Below are 15,748 nucleotides of genomic sequence, written 5' to 3'. Positions count from 1 at the left end.
CCTCTTCCTCTGTCTACCAGTGTTTTTAAATGTTCTATTTTAATCACCTTGCTTTTTATTCTTGTCCATGTCTTATTTTTTAGTTATAATAATCATGTTCGTGGTGACAATGTTGTGTTACTTTCTGTCTCTGATTTTTTCTCTTCTTTTGTTAATTTTTCATCTCGTCTTTTTATTTCCTCGTGGCTTTCTCATTCTCTGAAGCCAAATCTTTCAAAGGGAATATCATATTTTTCCTCTGGACTCTTCTCTTTCCATTTCTTTATCTACTGATCATGTGATTACTACTTCTCCTCAAGATAGAGATCTTAGGGATCCTTGGGGAAGAAGAGTGGACTATAAATGATGATAAACAAACAAATAAACAAATGTTCTCTTCCAATTCCTTCTTTCCTCTCAGATGTCAACATTATTCTTGTAATTTTCAGTTGTCAGAAAACAACAATTTTAATAACATTTTCTTCTTAATTGTGCCCATGTTTGGTTCTGTTATTTTGTCCCGCTTTGCTTATTGTTTTAGTTGATCATCGCTTCAGCCTATTGTGTGTATTATTCAGTGTTGGCCATACTCAGAGTAGATAAATTGAAGTCAATGGGGTTACTCTGATGTAGAATATCACTTAGTTTTTATTTGGGGATCTATTGCCCATCTTATTTTTTCTGCATGCAAATATGATCTTGTTTCTGAATATATATTTAGCTTCACTTGTTACCTTTTTCCATCTTTGCATTGAAGGTTCTCTTATCTTCAGATACATTCATTTTCTAGCTCTTATCATTTCCATATTCTTTTACTGAGTATTTGCATTCCCCTAATTTTTCATTCCTTGTTAAAACCTACATCCCCATGCCTAGCACTTTGTCTGTTTGTGCTTTTATCTACAGAACTCTTTACCAGCAAGTTTGTTTCATGTTTACTGATCAGTGACAATTTTATAATAGTTTTGTTGTTGTTTGTTAGGCTAATAAAGAAAATAAATGACATAATCATTGCTCTGGGACCAAGGTGCTTTGTGTATTGAATACTTGTAGAAGGAGGGGCTAAAAGGATAGGATTTAGCTCTTAAAACAGGTATGGGGCATTATACCTCCAACATCTTCCTTCATTAGACAGTGCATTCCTATACAAATGTTGTGGAGTCTAATATACTCAAATATTAATTTTTGCTAAATCAATCTCAATTTCAAGTCTAAGAAAATTTTCCATACAGACTAAAGCAAATTTTCATTGTTTGGGCTGCATGATGCCCTCTAATTCCCTATTCCACACCTGAGTTCTTGAGCTTATTGTTGCTCTCCACACCTATCTCCAAGCTTTGTGAGATTCCATTTTTTAAATATAATTTTTATTAATTTTTCAAATTTTGCATTATAAATTAAACATATTTTATTATACCATACATTTATTGACTTCCCTCCTCTCCCCTCCCAAGCCTTGTGAGATTCCAGGGGTTCCAGGTGCTTACCCAGGGTTGTGTGTTTCCTTTTAGAATGAGGGACAGTGGGCACTGTGGTGTCTTTATGATTTATGGTTTATTTACACGTATATACAACCTGAGCCTATGATGGAAGCGTTCACCGCATTAACACCCCATTGCCCACAGTCTTGGATTCCAGCAGAAATCAGACATGGCTCTCTCTAGCTTGCTGCTTTACTTTTAGGTCCCATCACTGGTAAACTCTGCTCTCAACTTTGGCTTTTTCTGTGAAGAAGGGGGCCCCGCCCATTTGCTGTCTCACACTGAGCCCTTTAATCCTCCACCACCTCTCCAGGAAGCTAGTTTGAAATTAGAAGGCTTAATTAGCTTTAAACAGTTGCTGGATCAAGGGATCAGAGGAGTCTGACACCCCCCCCCAAAAAAAACCCCTTGTAACACTTATAAACAACAGTTTACAAGTTTAGTTTTCTGTTAGGTGGCACAGAGTCTTTCCTTTTATGAAACCTAGACCCCAGCACTAACCATCTAAATAAGGGTGCCAAATAAGCCATCTCTAAAATTGCCCAAGCTGGGGAATTCAAGGAAGGAAAAAAATGCCAGTCTTTTGTACATGCTGACAAATAAGCCCTGTCATGTAAACTAATATCTGCCTCCTTCCAATATTGACAGCTGCGTTCTCTTAAGTGAAAAATGTAGTGCAGAAGTATCCTACATAAACTTCTGAAATATGTCATTAGTCCTTTGAAAATATACTTGGAGATTATGCAACGAAACACCACAAAGTATATTTATTATCCATGACAAAATATTCATCTAAAGTGCATTAACCTAACCCCAAATATTAAATTTGAGTGAGGCTCATTGTTCCAAATCACTGGAAAACCTTTATCAACCGATTCAAATTCAGTGTAATTGTTTGATGAATATCTCCTGGAACCAAAATACCTAGCTATGTTAAGACCTCTGGACACCAACAAAATCACCAGTTAGTATACAAAGTAAGTTGTCTGCAATTGCCCACTGGTATTAATTCAGATTTTGCCCAATTACTTGTATATCCTGAATAGTCTACCCAAGCTATTAATTACTCTTTATTAATTCTGCTTTGGATGTTTCAGGTCTACTAATGAATAATAATAACACATCCATGTATAAAGCTAATTTAAATTATACTTGATAATGAACAAAACCACAAATCGCCCTCTTCCATCTGATTGCACATGCAATCAGTGGTTCCAAACACAAATCAGAAGGCAGCCCTATCTGGTAACCTGTTCCAGACCAAATGGCTCTTAAAGAATTTCATTTGTTCTTACTTTCAGTTTAGGAGAGAGGTACAAAATTATAATTCATTTATACATTTATGAGAAAATCCAAACTTTTCCAAATAACCAGGCAATTAGGTTCTTGAACTGAAGGCACATGCCTGTTTCTCCCTATTCCGTGGTAGTAGTGGGGGTGAGCTTTCCTTTTAAATGGATTGAGAGCAAACTACTAGTTTCCATATTGTCAGGTGGTTGGAAAATTATATGCTGCCTATGAAAAAAAATGTTGGCTACCAGTTCATATGACTAGCATGTTGACTTTAAAATAATTATGGAGAAGTGTCTCTACGGTGTTGGAATTTGCTGTTTGAAAAGTGGAGCCATGTATACTGCTGTGTCCTAGTTGTGTGTTTTTACCCCCTACTCATTTTTCTCCCATTCCTGATTGTATGGCCTTCTGTGGGTGAGCTGCATAGTTGTTGCAGGGAGACCCCAGTGTGAGACTGTACGGCCATGTCATTTTTTCCTGTAAATCTTGTAATTTCTTGCTTCAGAGCACAACAAAGTGAGAGAGTCAGCAGGGAGTGAATTAAATTCCCCCACGAGAGCTTGTATGGGGTGGGCCTCTTATATTCTGTCCACCGTTCCCTTGGCTCTCATGCACCATGCTGTGTATCCCCTTAATCGAGCAGCAGGTCTCCTGCGTACCAGCCTGGCTTGGTGCCCTCTTGACATGTTCCGGCACCCGTCACGAGCTGTATTCTTCTTGCACAAGCCACTACCAGGCTTAATAAACTCACACAGACTTTACAGGGTTCCCAAAGCCCATAAAACAGGGGGCTGTCCCTGCTGTCCCCTTGTGAACAAAGCTACTGTTGTGTGGCTAATGCAATTAAAATGGGGTCTATTGGAGACTTCATACAGCTGGCTACAGCATCCCAGTTTCTTCTGGCAAGCTGGCCTTCCGATCATTATGGCACTAGTGTTGTAGTGGAGCTCTTTTCTCTCCTCAATTTGTGTAGGACTCCTCTTGAACTTTGATTGGCTAATTAATTGATTGATTGAACTAATGAAGCATAATTAATTAAAATAGTGAAGCATTGAAAGAGAGATTAGGAAGCAGACGTGTGAAGTGCTGAAAGACTTTCCGAGGGTCGGAGAGTTAGATGAAATAAGACTCCAGTTTTGTTCCCGATTCTTACTCTGCGTTATAAAGGAACAGTTATCTTCTCTTCTGAGCCTCTATTTCTTCGTTTGCCAAATTGTTGGAAGGATTTTACAACGATCCTTGAACTTACCTTTTCAGTTGGGTGTTCTTTCTTGTGAGGTCAGTGATATTATAAATCCACACTTTAGTCAATAAGGACACAGAGCAGAATGGATTCAATCCAGGTCACATGGAAGGTCAGTACAACTGTGCCATGACTAAAACCCAACCCTCTTAAATTGCAGTCAAATCCACCCTTCCTTGGGGCAACTGCCCTTGGGCAAAAATTGCTGCAAAATGGAAGCTTTTAAAGGGAAGGCGCAGGCTGTTCTGTACACATTGGAAGAGGATAAAAGTGCTGCCTGAGCTGTTGCCACAGGTATTTGGAAGCCAGATGGTGCAGCTGAAACTTTAAACCTGTTGAATTTTGAATGGGATTTCATTGCGACTGTTTTCTTTTGTCGTTTTGGTTGATGCCTGTATAGTAGGCAAATGCAAGGAAACATCGCTTTCATTTCCGAAGAAGGCAACACACACCACCTTAGATTTATAGAACTATTTATACAGAAATGGACTGTTGATATCTTACTTTTCATGTGTTGACATGTAGACCAGTGAACTTTATTGAAAACACCAAGTCTAAAAATTATTTAGTCTGTGGCATTTTCCATTGTTGCTGCATGTCTTCTCAAATGAACACAATGCGGTTTCAGTGCTTGTTTGTCCTGTAAAGTATGTATTTAGGAGCATGTTTTTGAGTTTTATATGACTGACAATTGTATTAGGTTTGCTGATATTGTGGGTGGGTGGGTGGGTGGGTGGGTGGGTGGAGAAGTTGCTATAAGAGACTTTTAGCACTGTTTGTGTGACTAAGGAAGTGTCTGTAACTTTGTTGCTTTTTAGCCAGTAAGCCGCTTCTAAAGACTGTGTTTGCAATCTTGCACTTCTTTTAGCATTTAGTGAAAGTGTAATAAAACACCTGGTATCATTTGGGCATCTGTGTGGTGTCTTAATGTAAAGTCACTTGGAAAAAATTTGGATGTCTCCCTTAAAGATGCACATATGGTGAGCTTCCAAACCAATAGTGATGCTAACCTTTAAAGTTTACACGCATGGTAAATCTGATGTACATGCAGTATGCAACACAGATCATATTGAAACTTTAAGATATTAAAATGCATTTTAAAAATTGCTCATGTGTTTTTCATAGCTGTGTGATGAGTATGTTCTTCCTTATAATTGTGCTGAATACTGTCGTAGAAATAAAATTACTTGCAAACATCCCTGCTGTGTTCTCAGATATGGTGTATGCATGAGAGATATTCATGAGATCACTTTGTAACATGTGTGTAGATACTCTTGTTTACACTGTGTGTCCATATGCTTTGCACGTAGCACACATGCATATCTATCTACACTGCAAAACTAGGTTGTGCCCATCAGTCTCATTCGTAGCTACAACAATACAGTCTCTGTCTTGCATTTACATGCCATGGTGTATGCAATTATATTGCATACGGGTAAGTGTGCACACACTAATTTGATCCATGTGTTGAAAATCAGCTGCTCCTCCAAACAGAGAGAGTACGGTACAGTATGTAAGGTTTAAATGCCTGACGGAAAGTAACTTTGTTCTTTATAGCTGGAAATGTGGAAAATTAACAAGCGGTTCTTTCTCTGGGACACACCCTGCAAGTGCCTCTGCTGACTGGGGAGAGCACAGCCGCCCTTTGGAAGCCAGAGTCTTGATTTACGGCTGCGGTGTTGACAGCTCAGTGGAACCCACATGCTGTTTGCAGCACCGCCAAGCTGGGCTATGACCCGTCGACCTCTACCTCCGTGCTCCCCCCTCCTGTCTCTATGCTGTAATAAAAACCTGTCTTGCAGGCAGGGCTACAATGACTTTGTTGTTCAGAAATGTACCAATTTTTTTAAAAAATAATTCTTCTCAAAGCAAAAATAAGAAACGTATGAGGAAGTGGGGCTTTGGGAGCAGCCGCTTTTGGTACCACAGGATTGTTTGTGTTAGGGGTTATTCTCTGCTTGCAGTCTGCTCTTGGCTCCTGAATGAAACCCCTCTCCTCTGCTCTTTGCAAGCATAGACTTTTTCCCTCTGCGGTATGGCTGCTGTGATCTGACATATTAGAGTGCACTTCCCTCCCATGCCTGTGTGTTCTTTTTTAAAGTCCCATGCCTTCATGCACACCTTTCTATTCTCCACTTCCCCAACTCTCCACCCTCTGCTTGCCAGTCATGGTTTGCTGTTGAGCTTACCAGGCTAGCCATTGCCTGTGATCACGCACAGGAATGCCATCAGCTCCTGAAGAGACATATCAGTGGCCTGAAGAAGGGTGAGAAGCCCTTTCCCCATCTTCACTGGGGATACTTAAAGTCCTGTGTGTCTTGAAGGAAGACAAAAGTGAGGAAGCACAGGCTAGAGAGCCCATTCCAGGAGCTCCTGAATGAACCATTAGTCTGCCTGAGAGAATTCTGTTCTATATTATGTACAACTGGTTTCTTTTTGTAGTGAGGTTTTTTTTTTAGTAGTTTTAAATTTTGGATTATGTGTTGGGAGTCTTGGCTGAAACGTGGTATCTTGATAGAACAAGTAAGTAAAAAATACCCATAGTTCTATATGTAGTGACTACTTAATTTGTTATACAAATTTTATTCCCAGCTGCCTAGAATATTTGAATCTGGCAGGATTTTTAACAATCTGTATCCAGAAAGTCATTCTTGAAGGTATATTGGCCCATCTAGGCCAATCTGTGTACAGACATAATCTATGCTTGTATTTGAGACTTGAAAGACCAAGGTGGAGGAGTGGGGTAAATCTAAATTGAGTTAGGTCAATGGAAGCCTATTCCTTTTGACTGTTGCCAAAAGACTATTGATCCCATCCTCTCCATCCTAAAAACAATATGCAGCTACTTGACGCTGCACTATCTCTGTGTTGCTATGAGATTGGAGTGGGATATGGACACACAGAAAATCAGATCAAGAAAATAAATTTCATCCCCCTGGATCTATCTTAGAATAGAATCATAGAATCATAGAGTTGGAAGAGACCACAAGGGCCATCGAGTCCAACCCCCTGCCAAGCAGGAAACACCATCAGAGCACTCCTGAAATATGGTTGTCAAGCCTCTGCTTAAAGACCTCCAAAGAAGGAGACTCCAGCACACACCTTGGCAGCAAATTCCACTGTCGAACAGCTCTTACTGTCAGGAAGTTCTTCCTAATGTTTAGGTGGAATCTTTTTTCTTGTAGTTTGGAACCATTGCTCCGTGTCCGCTTCTCTGGAGCAGCAGAAAACAACCTTTCTCCCTCCTCTATGTGACATCCTTTTATATATATGAACATGGCTATCATATCACCCCTTAACCTCCTCTTCTCCAGGCTAAACATGCCCAGCTCCCTTAGCCGTTCTTCATAAGGCATCGTTTCCAGGCCTTTCACCATTTTGGTTGCCCTCCTCTGGACACGTTCCAGTTTGTCAGTGTCTTTCTTGAACTGTGGTGCCCAGAACTGGACACAGTACTCCAGGTGAGGTCTGACCAGAGCAGAATACAGTGGCACTATTACTTCCCTTGATCTAGATGCAATACTCCTATTGATGCAGCCCAGAATTGCATTGGCTTTTTTAGCTGCCGCGTCACACTGTTGGCTCATGTCAAGTTTGTGGTCAACCAGGACTCCTAGATCCTTTTCACATGTACTGCTCTCAAGCCAGGTGTCACCCATCTTGTATTTGTGCCTCTCATTTTTTTTGCCCAAGTGCAATACTTTACATTTCTCCCTATTAAAATTCATCTTGTTTGTTTTGGCCCAGTTCTCTAATCTGTCAAGGTCGTTTTGAAGTGTGATCCTGTCCTCTGGGGTGTTAGCCACCCCTCCCAGTTTGGTGTCATCTGCAAATTTGATCAGGATGCCCTTGAGTCCATCATCCAAGTCATTGATAAAGATGTTGAATAAGACCGGGCCCAAGACAGAACCCTGTGGCACCCCACTAGTCACTCTTCTCCAGGATGAAGAGGAACCATTGATGAGCACCCTTTGGGTTCGGTCAGTCAGCCAGTTACAAATCCACTGAGTGGTAGCATAGTCAAGACCGCATTTTACCAGCTACTTTATAAGAATATCATGGGGCACCTTGTCAAATGCCTTGCTGAAATCAAGGTAGGCTACATCCACTGCGTTCCCTTCATCTACCAGGCTTGTAATTCTGTCAAAAAATGAAAACCTGTTATTTCCTTATTAATATGGCTCTTATGTTGGAGCTCTAGTAGTCTCCCATGCTGATAGCTGGTGAGGACTATTTCTGTTTTAGCTTAGTCTTCCAGCATCCTGGATCATTCTTTGGTCTCAGATCTTTCTAGTAATGTGAACCTTCACAATGGTGGAAGAGAAATGCCTGGCTTCATGGAGGTCCTGCTATTTGTGGTCTTTCTGTGCCAGTGTTGCATGCTTAATACAAACTACTTTGGCAAGTAATATTTGATCTGCTGTCTTGAGTATGTGAGTAGTTATTTTTCAAATTTGATGGCAAGTTTGCATTGGAAAGAATATAAAAAGAGACTCCACTTTTTAAATCTTCATCCTGTACTATATATCTTTCCCTCCAGGCTCTTCAGGTGGCACGGCAGTTCCTTCTGCAACAGGCAACAGGGCTGACTTCTCCCAGCAGCAATGAAAATAAGCAGCCAGCAGTCCAGGTGAGAGGATAAGAGCTTTCTGGCAAAAAGTGCCTCTGAAAAGCTATGCTTCCTGATCTGATTTTAAAAAACTCACTGCTGATCCTCTGAATCACAAACTTTTGGTTCTTAAATACTATAGTATTAAGATATATTAGTATTCCTTATATACCTAATGTTACTGTGGTCTTTGGAGGTATTGCACTATGGTTGTTTCCATTACACAGATGATAATTTAATTTTTGTTCCATGTTCCAAGCTGGTATTTACCTAGTAGGCCACCTTCCATGTCAGTTGATTGATGAGGTTGTCACTCCTGAATACATTCTTGGTGTATATATATTTTTTAATTGTGGCACTCATACTAAATTTTACATTGCCAAAGCAAGCCAAGCAACTATTTAAAGATGTCATCCAAGGTCATATGGCTTAAATACCATTTATAGAATTTTGTACTTGTTGAGTACGCCTGGAGAATTGTGCTGAAATTATTTAATTCATTGAGAGTTAATATCAGAGGAAGGCAGAAACATCTGGATTGTATTCTATGATTCTATGAACTTGAAGTGAGAGTAGCATCTGTATTCTTGTAGATTTACTTCTATGAACCGCCCTGAGATCTTATGATGAAGGACAGTAAATACATACATACATACATACATACATACATACATACTTTTGACTGTCATTTGGGCAGAGCTTGGTTAAGACACCTGTGTGTTTGATTCCCATTATGGATATAATATTTAAAGTGGCTCAGAGCAGTGAGTTGGATGTTGATATGTGGAAGCAGATGTGTTACTGGAAGCTTTTTTTTAGGTTTTCAGGCTGGAGGAGAGCATACTGAGAAAAGCGTCAGAGTTGCTGGATGCCTTAGTGCTCTGGGGTAGCAAGAACCTATGGCAGGATTCCCAGGTTCTACAAAGAATGTTAAACAATAAGGTGTAGAAGAGCTTGCTGAGGACTAAACGCCTGCCAATATTCTGCATTAGCATGTGATATGGCACGGTTGGGCTTTGAGCCTTTTTCTTTAAGGACTGGATTCACACAGCCACATGTACTCCATTTTCAGGTGAGGTTGCACTGTTTCATGACAGACTGGCAATCTGTAGCACTTGTCACCGGCACAGAGTGCAGTTTTTCTCCTACTGTTCAACCCACTTTAGTAACAGAATGGTAGCATGCCAAGACATGATCTAGGCTCATCTTTGAACCACTAGTTGATTAGGCTCAGAAGGAAATTGGCCACTGCGTATTGCTCCTGTGGATTTGTTTATTTGGGACACTTCACATTTGAGATGTTGCCATGTCAGTGAGATGCCATAAATGGTGGCAATGTTTATGGAAATCTTACTATAAACTTGCTATAAAGGGAATAGTTAAAGAAAGCCTGGAATTAACTGCTTTCCTTTTGACAACAGTGAGGCAAATGATAGCTGCTAATTGGAAATCTCCTAAACCCCTATATATTCTGTAGTGGCATGAAAAGGGAATCAACCTCTTACTACTAACTTTCTTATTTATAAAAGAAGCAAGGAGGGCTATGCTCCCAGTAAACTCACAGAACAATTGAGTTTATAATTTTAAATTCACAAAATAGTCATGCTTTATTTTCATTTGTTTAATTGTAATAACCGGTTTGCCTCATAATTAACCAGGCTGCTGAGCAATATATACTGATCACTTGTTACTTTATGCTTGATTTCTCTCATACTCTTTTCTTAATTTCTTTCTTCTTTTTATTTAAATATGTTTTGACTTTTTAATGTTTTATAAACAAGATCTGTTTAGTTATCTTTTACTATGTATATCTTATCAATCTAAATAGAAAATAAAGACATAGCCAAATGGGTTAATCAACCCTGTCTTTGCTTGCCCACCCACTTCCTTGCTGTCTTCATCCTTTTGGACCATCATATCTGTCCACCATTTTATTTGATCTCACTCTAGGTTTATGTCCCTTCCCCTATTGATTCCTATTTAGCTAAAGCATATCCCTGTGACCATGTTAGTGAAGTCTCCATATCAGAGCATATACTTTGCATGCATAAGTTCCTGCGCTCAGTCCCTGCCATCTTAAGCTAAATGATCTTGGATAGCAAGAGAGAGTTCTACTTAAGACCATGACTGGAGCTAATAATGACCTGACAATTCTGAGTTAGATGATCCTATCTGTTATAATTCCATCCTAGACTATTTCATCTTAACTATTTCTTCATGATTTCAATTGGAGAGTGAGAAGCTAAATGATTTTTTAAATAGACCACTGATGTCATAACTTATCCAGTTCTGACACAACTGCCATTCACTCTGTAATTAGCTGATTTCATACTGGTCAGTGAATTTGGGGGCATGTGTCCCCCAGATGAAAGGTCATACACTCACCATAATCAGTGCATTCTTGGATTCTGTGTAGCCCCATAAATGAGTGTGTGCTAGCACAATACCACAGGCATTATTTTATAGAAAGCTCAGGAAGACCAGGAGTAATGGCTCCCTTGCCCATCCTCAAGAACTGATCATAAATGAAGTTAGCAGGCACAGTCACTACTTTCTGCTCAGTCCCATCCCCTAACCATTGCAGAGAGGTCCTATAAGACGAGTAAAAATAGTCATGATCCTCTGGATATTTTCATAGTGTTTGGATGGAGGGTGAGATGTGTGACTGCACATGATACCTATTTTTAAAAAATAACATGTGAGCAATTATCTGTTTCTTACTCATGGATTCTGTGCAACCCCTCATAGGGGAGAATATTTTGTTCTTTCATTGTAAAGAGGAAATGGGCAGCAATGCTGTGAGATCTCATTTAGGGCAGGAATCATGAAGGCTTCTTCATGTCCAGTTTGTACTGCTTAGCAAAAGTCAAACCTGTGGACCAGGTTGCTGCCCTGTGGATCTTAGTGATGGCTATGCCTCTTGACAGCTGTAGAGTCATCACGAAGCTAGTGGAGTGTGCAAAAAACAGATCTGGACAATTAACGTTCTGCATCTCATGGCAGTGTGAAATTGTCTTGACAATCCAGTGAGAGAGACAGTGAGCCGATATGGGATATCCATTTGGAAGGGCCTCCATACCACGCAAAGAGAGAACTAGATGTTTCCCCCCTAAAAGAAAAACAAACAGACAGACAAACCCTGTCCAGTGTAGATGGCCAGAGCATGACAGAGATCTGAGGAATGCTACAACTACCTGCCATCTGCAGACAGAGTAGAAGAATACACAGGCGAAACTAGCCATTGGAAGATATGCAAGTCAGAAGCTACCCTATGTTTTAAGTTGTGTTCTTAAACGGGGTCCACACATAACAGCCACCTTGCTGAGATGTCAAGTTGGTGTAAGAACAACGAGGATGGTGCAGGATAGCCAAGAGAGCTGGCAAGTTACCAAGGGTTCAGATGGTGTCTTCATGAGTGAAGTAATTTTAAAAGAGATTCGGTTGTGAAGCACAAGGAGGAAGAGAGGGAAGCATGTTGGCTGAACCTTGTTAGAGTCATTAAAATAAGACATGTTAAAAAGAGACATTCCACTGGATGGCAAAAAGCTGGTTTTGCAGCCATGTGGACTTTAATATTTGACCAAGTAAGGCCTAAGCCTTTCAGTGAAAGGAAACAGGTGAGGGCTTGAGTCAGCATAGCTGAGTCCGTGGCAACATAATTAATCGTGAAGTGCTTCCAGTTAATAGATTAAAAAATTGATGTGGTAGCCTAGTAATGGGGCTGTAGGAGCCAGACACACAGATGGTGGTTGGGGTGTGGGAATCTGACCTTTTGCCTGAATACCTAGTCTGGGATAATGGAAAATGACGCTGTGTAGTCCTTGGTCATTTGTAGAAATGTTGAAAACTACAAGGTGGGCAGGGTGGCCTTAGAAGAATACATGGCTTTTGATCAATGAAACCTTCTCAGAAGTGGAACATTGACCACCAAATATATATCTTTGCAAGCCCTGCCCCCTCACAATATAATGCTCAAAACGTGAGCTGCAGATTATTGTTCATTCTGTGTGATTCAGAAAGATGCTGGATGCACTCAAAGATCTTTTGTTGCTCTGTGTCTCTCTTCCACTCTTCTTCAAAACATTTCCTATCATGCTTGACATTATGTTGTCACGTTGTGCTCTGCCCCTCTCCGATAAATGACAGCCAATGATATGACACAAGGGCAATGCATAGCATGATGACATCACATCACACATTGTGTTAATGTAGACACTATGAGGAAGAGGGTGAGAGAGACGTGGAGAGGCAGCAGTTCTGTGCTTCTTGTAACACCTAGTTACACTCTGAATAAGTTACACCCGAAGCACAAAGCCTGCTCTTCAGATGCAAAGCTATAAAAGTGTCCTGCTTTCAGCTTTGAATGTCCCTAGAGATGTTGCCAAGATGGAGGTCATTGAACATGTACATGCCATTGAGGGCAGCAGGTTTGGGACATGAAAGGGCTTGCAAAATGAGCATAAATTCAGGTCTAAAGGAGGAACAGCAAGAGAAGGGGGGGAAGCCCAAGTGAATGGAAAGTGACAATTTTAAATAGCTGTGTGGAGGGGCTCTCCCTTCAGGCTAATTAAATTTATCGGCGAACAGCAGGTTACCTTATTAGAGCCACGTGGGTTTAATTAACAAAGGAAAGTAATTAGTATGTGCTCTCCTGGAGCTGAAGGTCCCGCCTATACCAAACTGAACTGCCTCCACAGTCTGCTGGAAATGGAGGAAACCCAGTGGATGAGAGTATGGAGATGGGGGAGGCTGCCTTCTGCTTTTCCGGACACCCCAGGGAGCCAAATCTATGCAGTGGTCTCAGCACTGTTTGTTCTCATTTTCTTTCTGTTGAAATATGTCTGGAATAAAGCAAGGGGATTATATTGCTTGTTGTGTTCCCCTCTCACTTATTCTATTTAGTTTGGAACCACATACCTGCAGTTTGATCTTGAGTGTATAAGCTGTCTTCTCCTCATCCTGGTCTGTTGCATTTATTTTTTCACTTGGCTGCCTATTTCTAAACCTATCAAATCGAATTGGTATAGGCTCACTCACCTTCAAGGTACCATTGTTGGCACTGAAGGCAATAAGACTTCATCTGATGTCCAGCACCCCTATTCATGTCTTAAAATATTGTTGAAGATGTTAATCTTCAGAACAGCCAGATGGGACTAGGATTAGCAAAACTAAAGCCATTTTGGGGAATTTTACCAGTTTAATGTGTCAGTTTCGGCATCTCAAACCATTACAGGGCAATGAAGTTTAGGGTCTTTTGGACTCTTCTCCACCTCCCACCCCAATTTTCCAAACCTGATCAATGAAAAATGACATTGGAACCAACAGATCTAAGCTTTCTCAGTATCCATTCCACAAAATAGCTTTGCTTATATATTCTGATCTCTCTCCATCAGGAGTGCCTGTAAGTTCCTGGCAATATGTTAGGTGACTTTATTTTATTCCAAGAAGTTTTAAATGGAGCCCTGCTGGGAGTTTTCCACTGACTTCGTTGTTTTTTCAACAAACTTTGGATTAGGCCCAAGCACCTCCTATATTGGAACAGTGGCTATGGAAGACCATTACTTTAAATGCAGTAAATTTAGAAAAGGCAGATGGCTATAGGGGAAAATCCTATATTGGCAGGGAGACTGTCTTTATGCCCTAATGGGTCTTTTCCAGTCTTGAAAATGCACTATAAAAATGCCATCTCTTAAGGGAGTTTGTGGGATATGATGGAATCCAGACCTGGCCTGAAACATTTTTCCTTCTCTTCTAAACCACCACCTCCTCCTCTTTCCCTCGGGCCTCTATAACACCTGCCCTGAAAGGAGTAGCCCTTCTGTGAAGGTACCAGACGGGCCGCCATCTCCATTAATGAGTTTAACTGAAAGTGAAGAAGGCAAAATCACTGCTGATATTAACAGCAATAATTCATCAGGGCTTCTTTCAAGCCAACAGCCAGCTTTTTCCAATAGCTTTTTCAGGAAGGAAATGCAGTCACTGAATGGAAAATATCTTGAAAGAACAAAGGCAGTTAAGGGTGAAGTCAGATTCCTGTAATCTGTGAGTGTCTCCTCTTTTTTTTTTAGTCTATGTGTTTATATATATTTGTGTGTGTGTGCAAACACACACATGCCCATCTTTTGGAATTTTTCTCTTATTGTTTTTCTCCCCCTGCTGTTTCTTTTCCTGGTAACTATGAAGTGTGTGTATGTGTTGTGTAGCTGTGTCTCTCTAACCTAGTCTCATTCTGTCATTGCCTGTTTATCTTCCCTTTCACCCTCACTCATTCATGGTCTGTTTTCTCTCTCACACTTTGTTTTTCAATCTCCTTTCTCTCCCCCTTCCTAGTCCACCCTTTCCCAGCCTCCCCTCTGTCTGTCCTGCTGGCTTTCTCAGAGTTAACAGAGCCTGACGTCCTGTCTCCCTCCCCACCTTTTGTGTTGCAAAAGAACTTGTGAAAGTTGTAGACATGAGTCAGGAATAGCTCATAACTCAGCAACCTCTCTCCCCTCCTCATGCCCCGCATTACAACTGGAGGAGGATCTGAATGAGGGGAGATATAGGATTAAGCAGACTCACTTTGAAAGGAAGTTTATCTAACAGTGGAATGGTGTGGATGAGATTGACCAGGAGAGTTTCTCCAGGCTGGATGGGGGTGGGGTGCAGATGTAGAGAATATGGGTGAGAATGAAGAATGTATATAGCAAGATTCCTGGGCCAAGGTCTGGGCCTGGTGATGGGGTACACCGAGGTGATTGTTAAATATGTGTCAAAGTAATCTGAATTTGTACTTCCACACGAGCCCCGCTATGGCAAAGTTTAAGTGAAGCAGGAATGCTTCCCTGCCTTTAGGAGATGCAAAAACCACATACTTCACTTTTTTCCCACTCACTTGCCAGGGCTGCAGTGGCTGCCTCCCAACCTTTCTCCCTACCCACATAAAGAAAGAAAGCAGAGCGCTTCCCTCAGTCTAGTAGCCTCTGAACTGAGCTGAAAGGATTTTCTGTTTGTTTGCTTTACAAGGAGGGTATAAGGAACTGAAACTAAACAAATTGCACAGCTAGGTACAGAAAGGAAAGCAGCAATTTCCAAGTTTGGAGTGAAAGTGTAACCATATCCTGGACTGGCAGTGAACTGATAGATTTCCTCCTCAGTAGCTGG

The 15,748-nt window shown here is 40.8% G+C and overlaps 1 protein-coding gene across 6 annotated transcripts in view; it reads left to right on the top strand.

Moving 5' to 3' along the window:
• The window catches only part of FOXP4 (forkhead box P4), a 159,247-nt gene that overhangs the window by 62,203 nt on the left and 81,296 nt on the right, over positions 1 to 15,748 (top strand). For all 6 annotated transcript variants that reach the window (XM_081865383.1, XM_081865381.1, XM_081865384.1 and 3 more), the window contains one exon: positions 8,537 to 8,626. In XM_081865383.1, coding sequence (XP_081721509.1) covers positions 8,537 to 8,626 — 90 coding nt within the window. The remainder of the gene's footprint in view (positions 1 to 8,536; positions 8,627 to 15,748) is intronic.

The sequence above is a fragment of the Podarcis erhardii genome, assembly GCF_964252035.2.
Source record: "Podarcis erhardii genome assembly, chromosome: 6".
NCBI classification, from domain to species: Eukaryota; Metazoa; Chordata; class Lepidosauria; order Squamata; family Lacertidae; genus Podarcis; species Podarcis erhardii.
The sequence above is the reverse complement of the archived record's forward strand: the minus strand, read 5'-3'. Positions and strand labels throughout refer to the sequence as shown.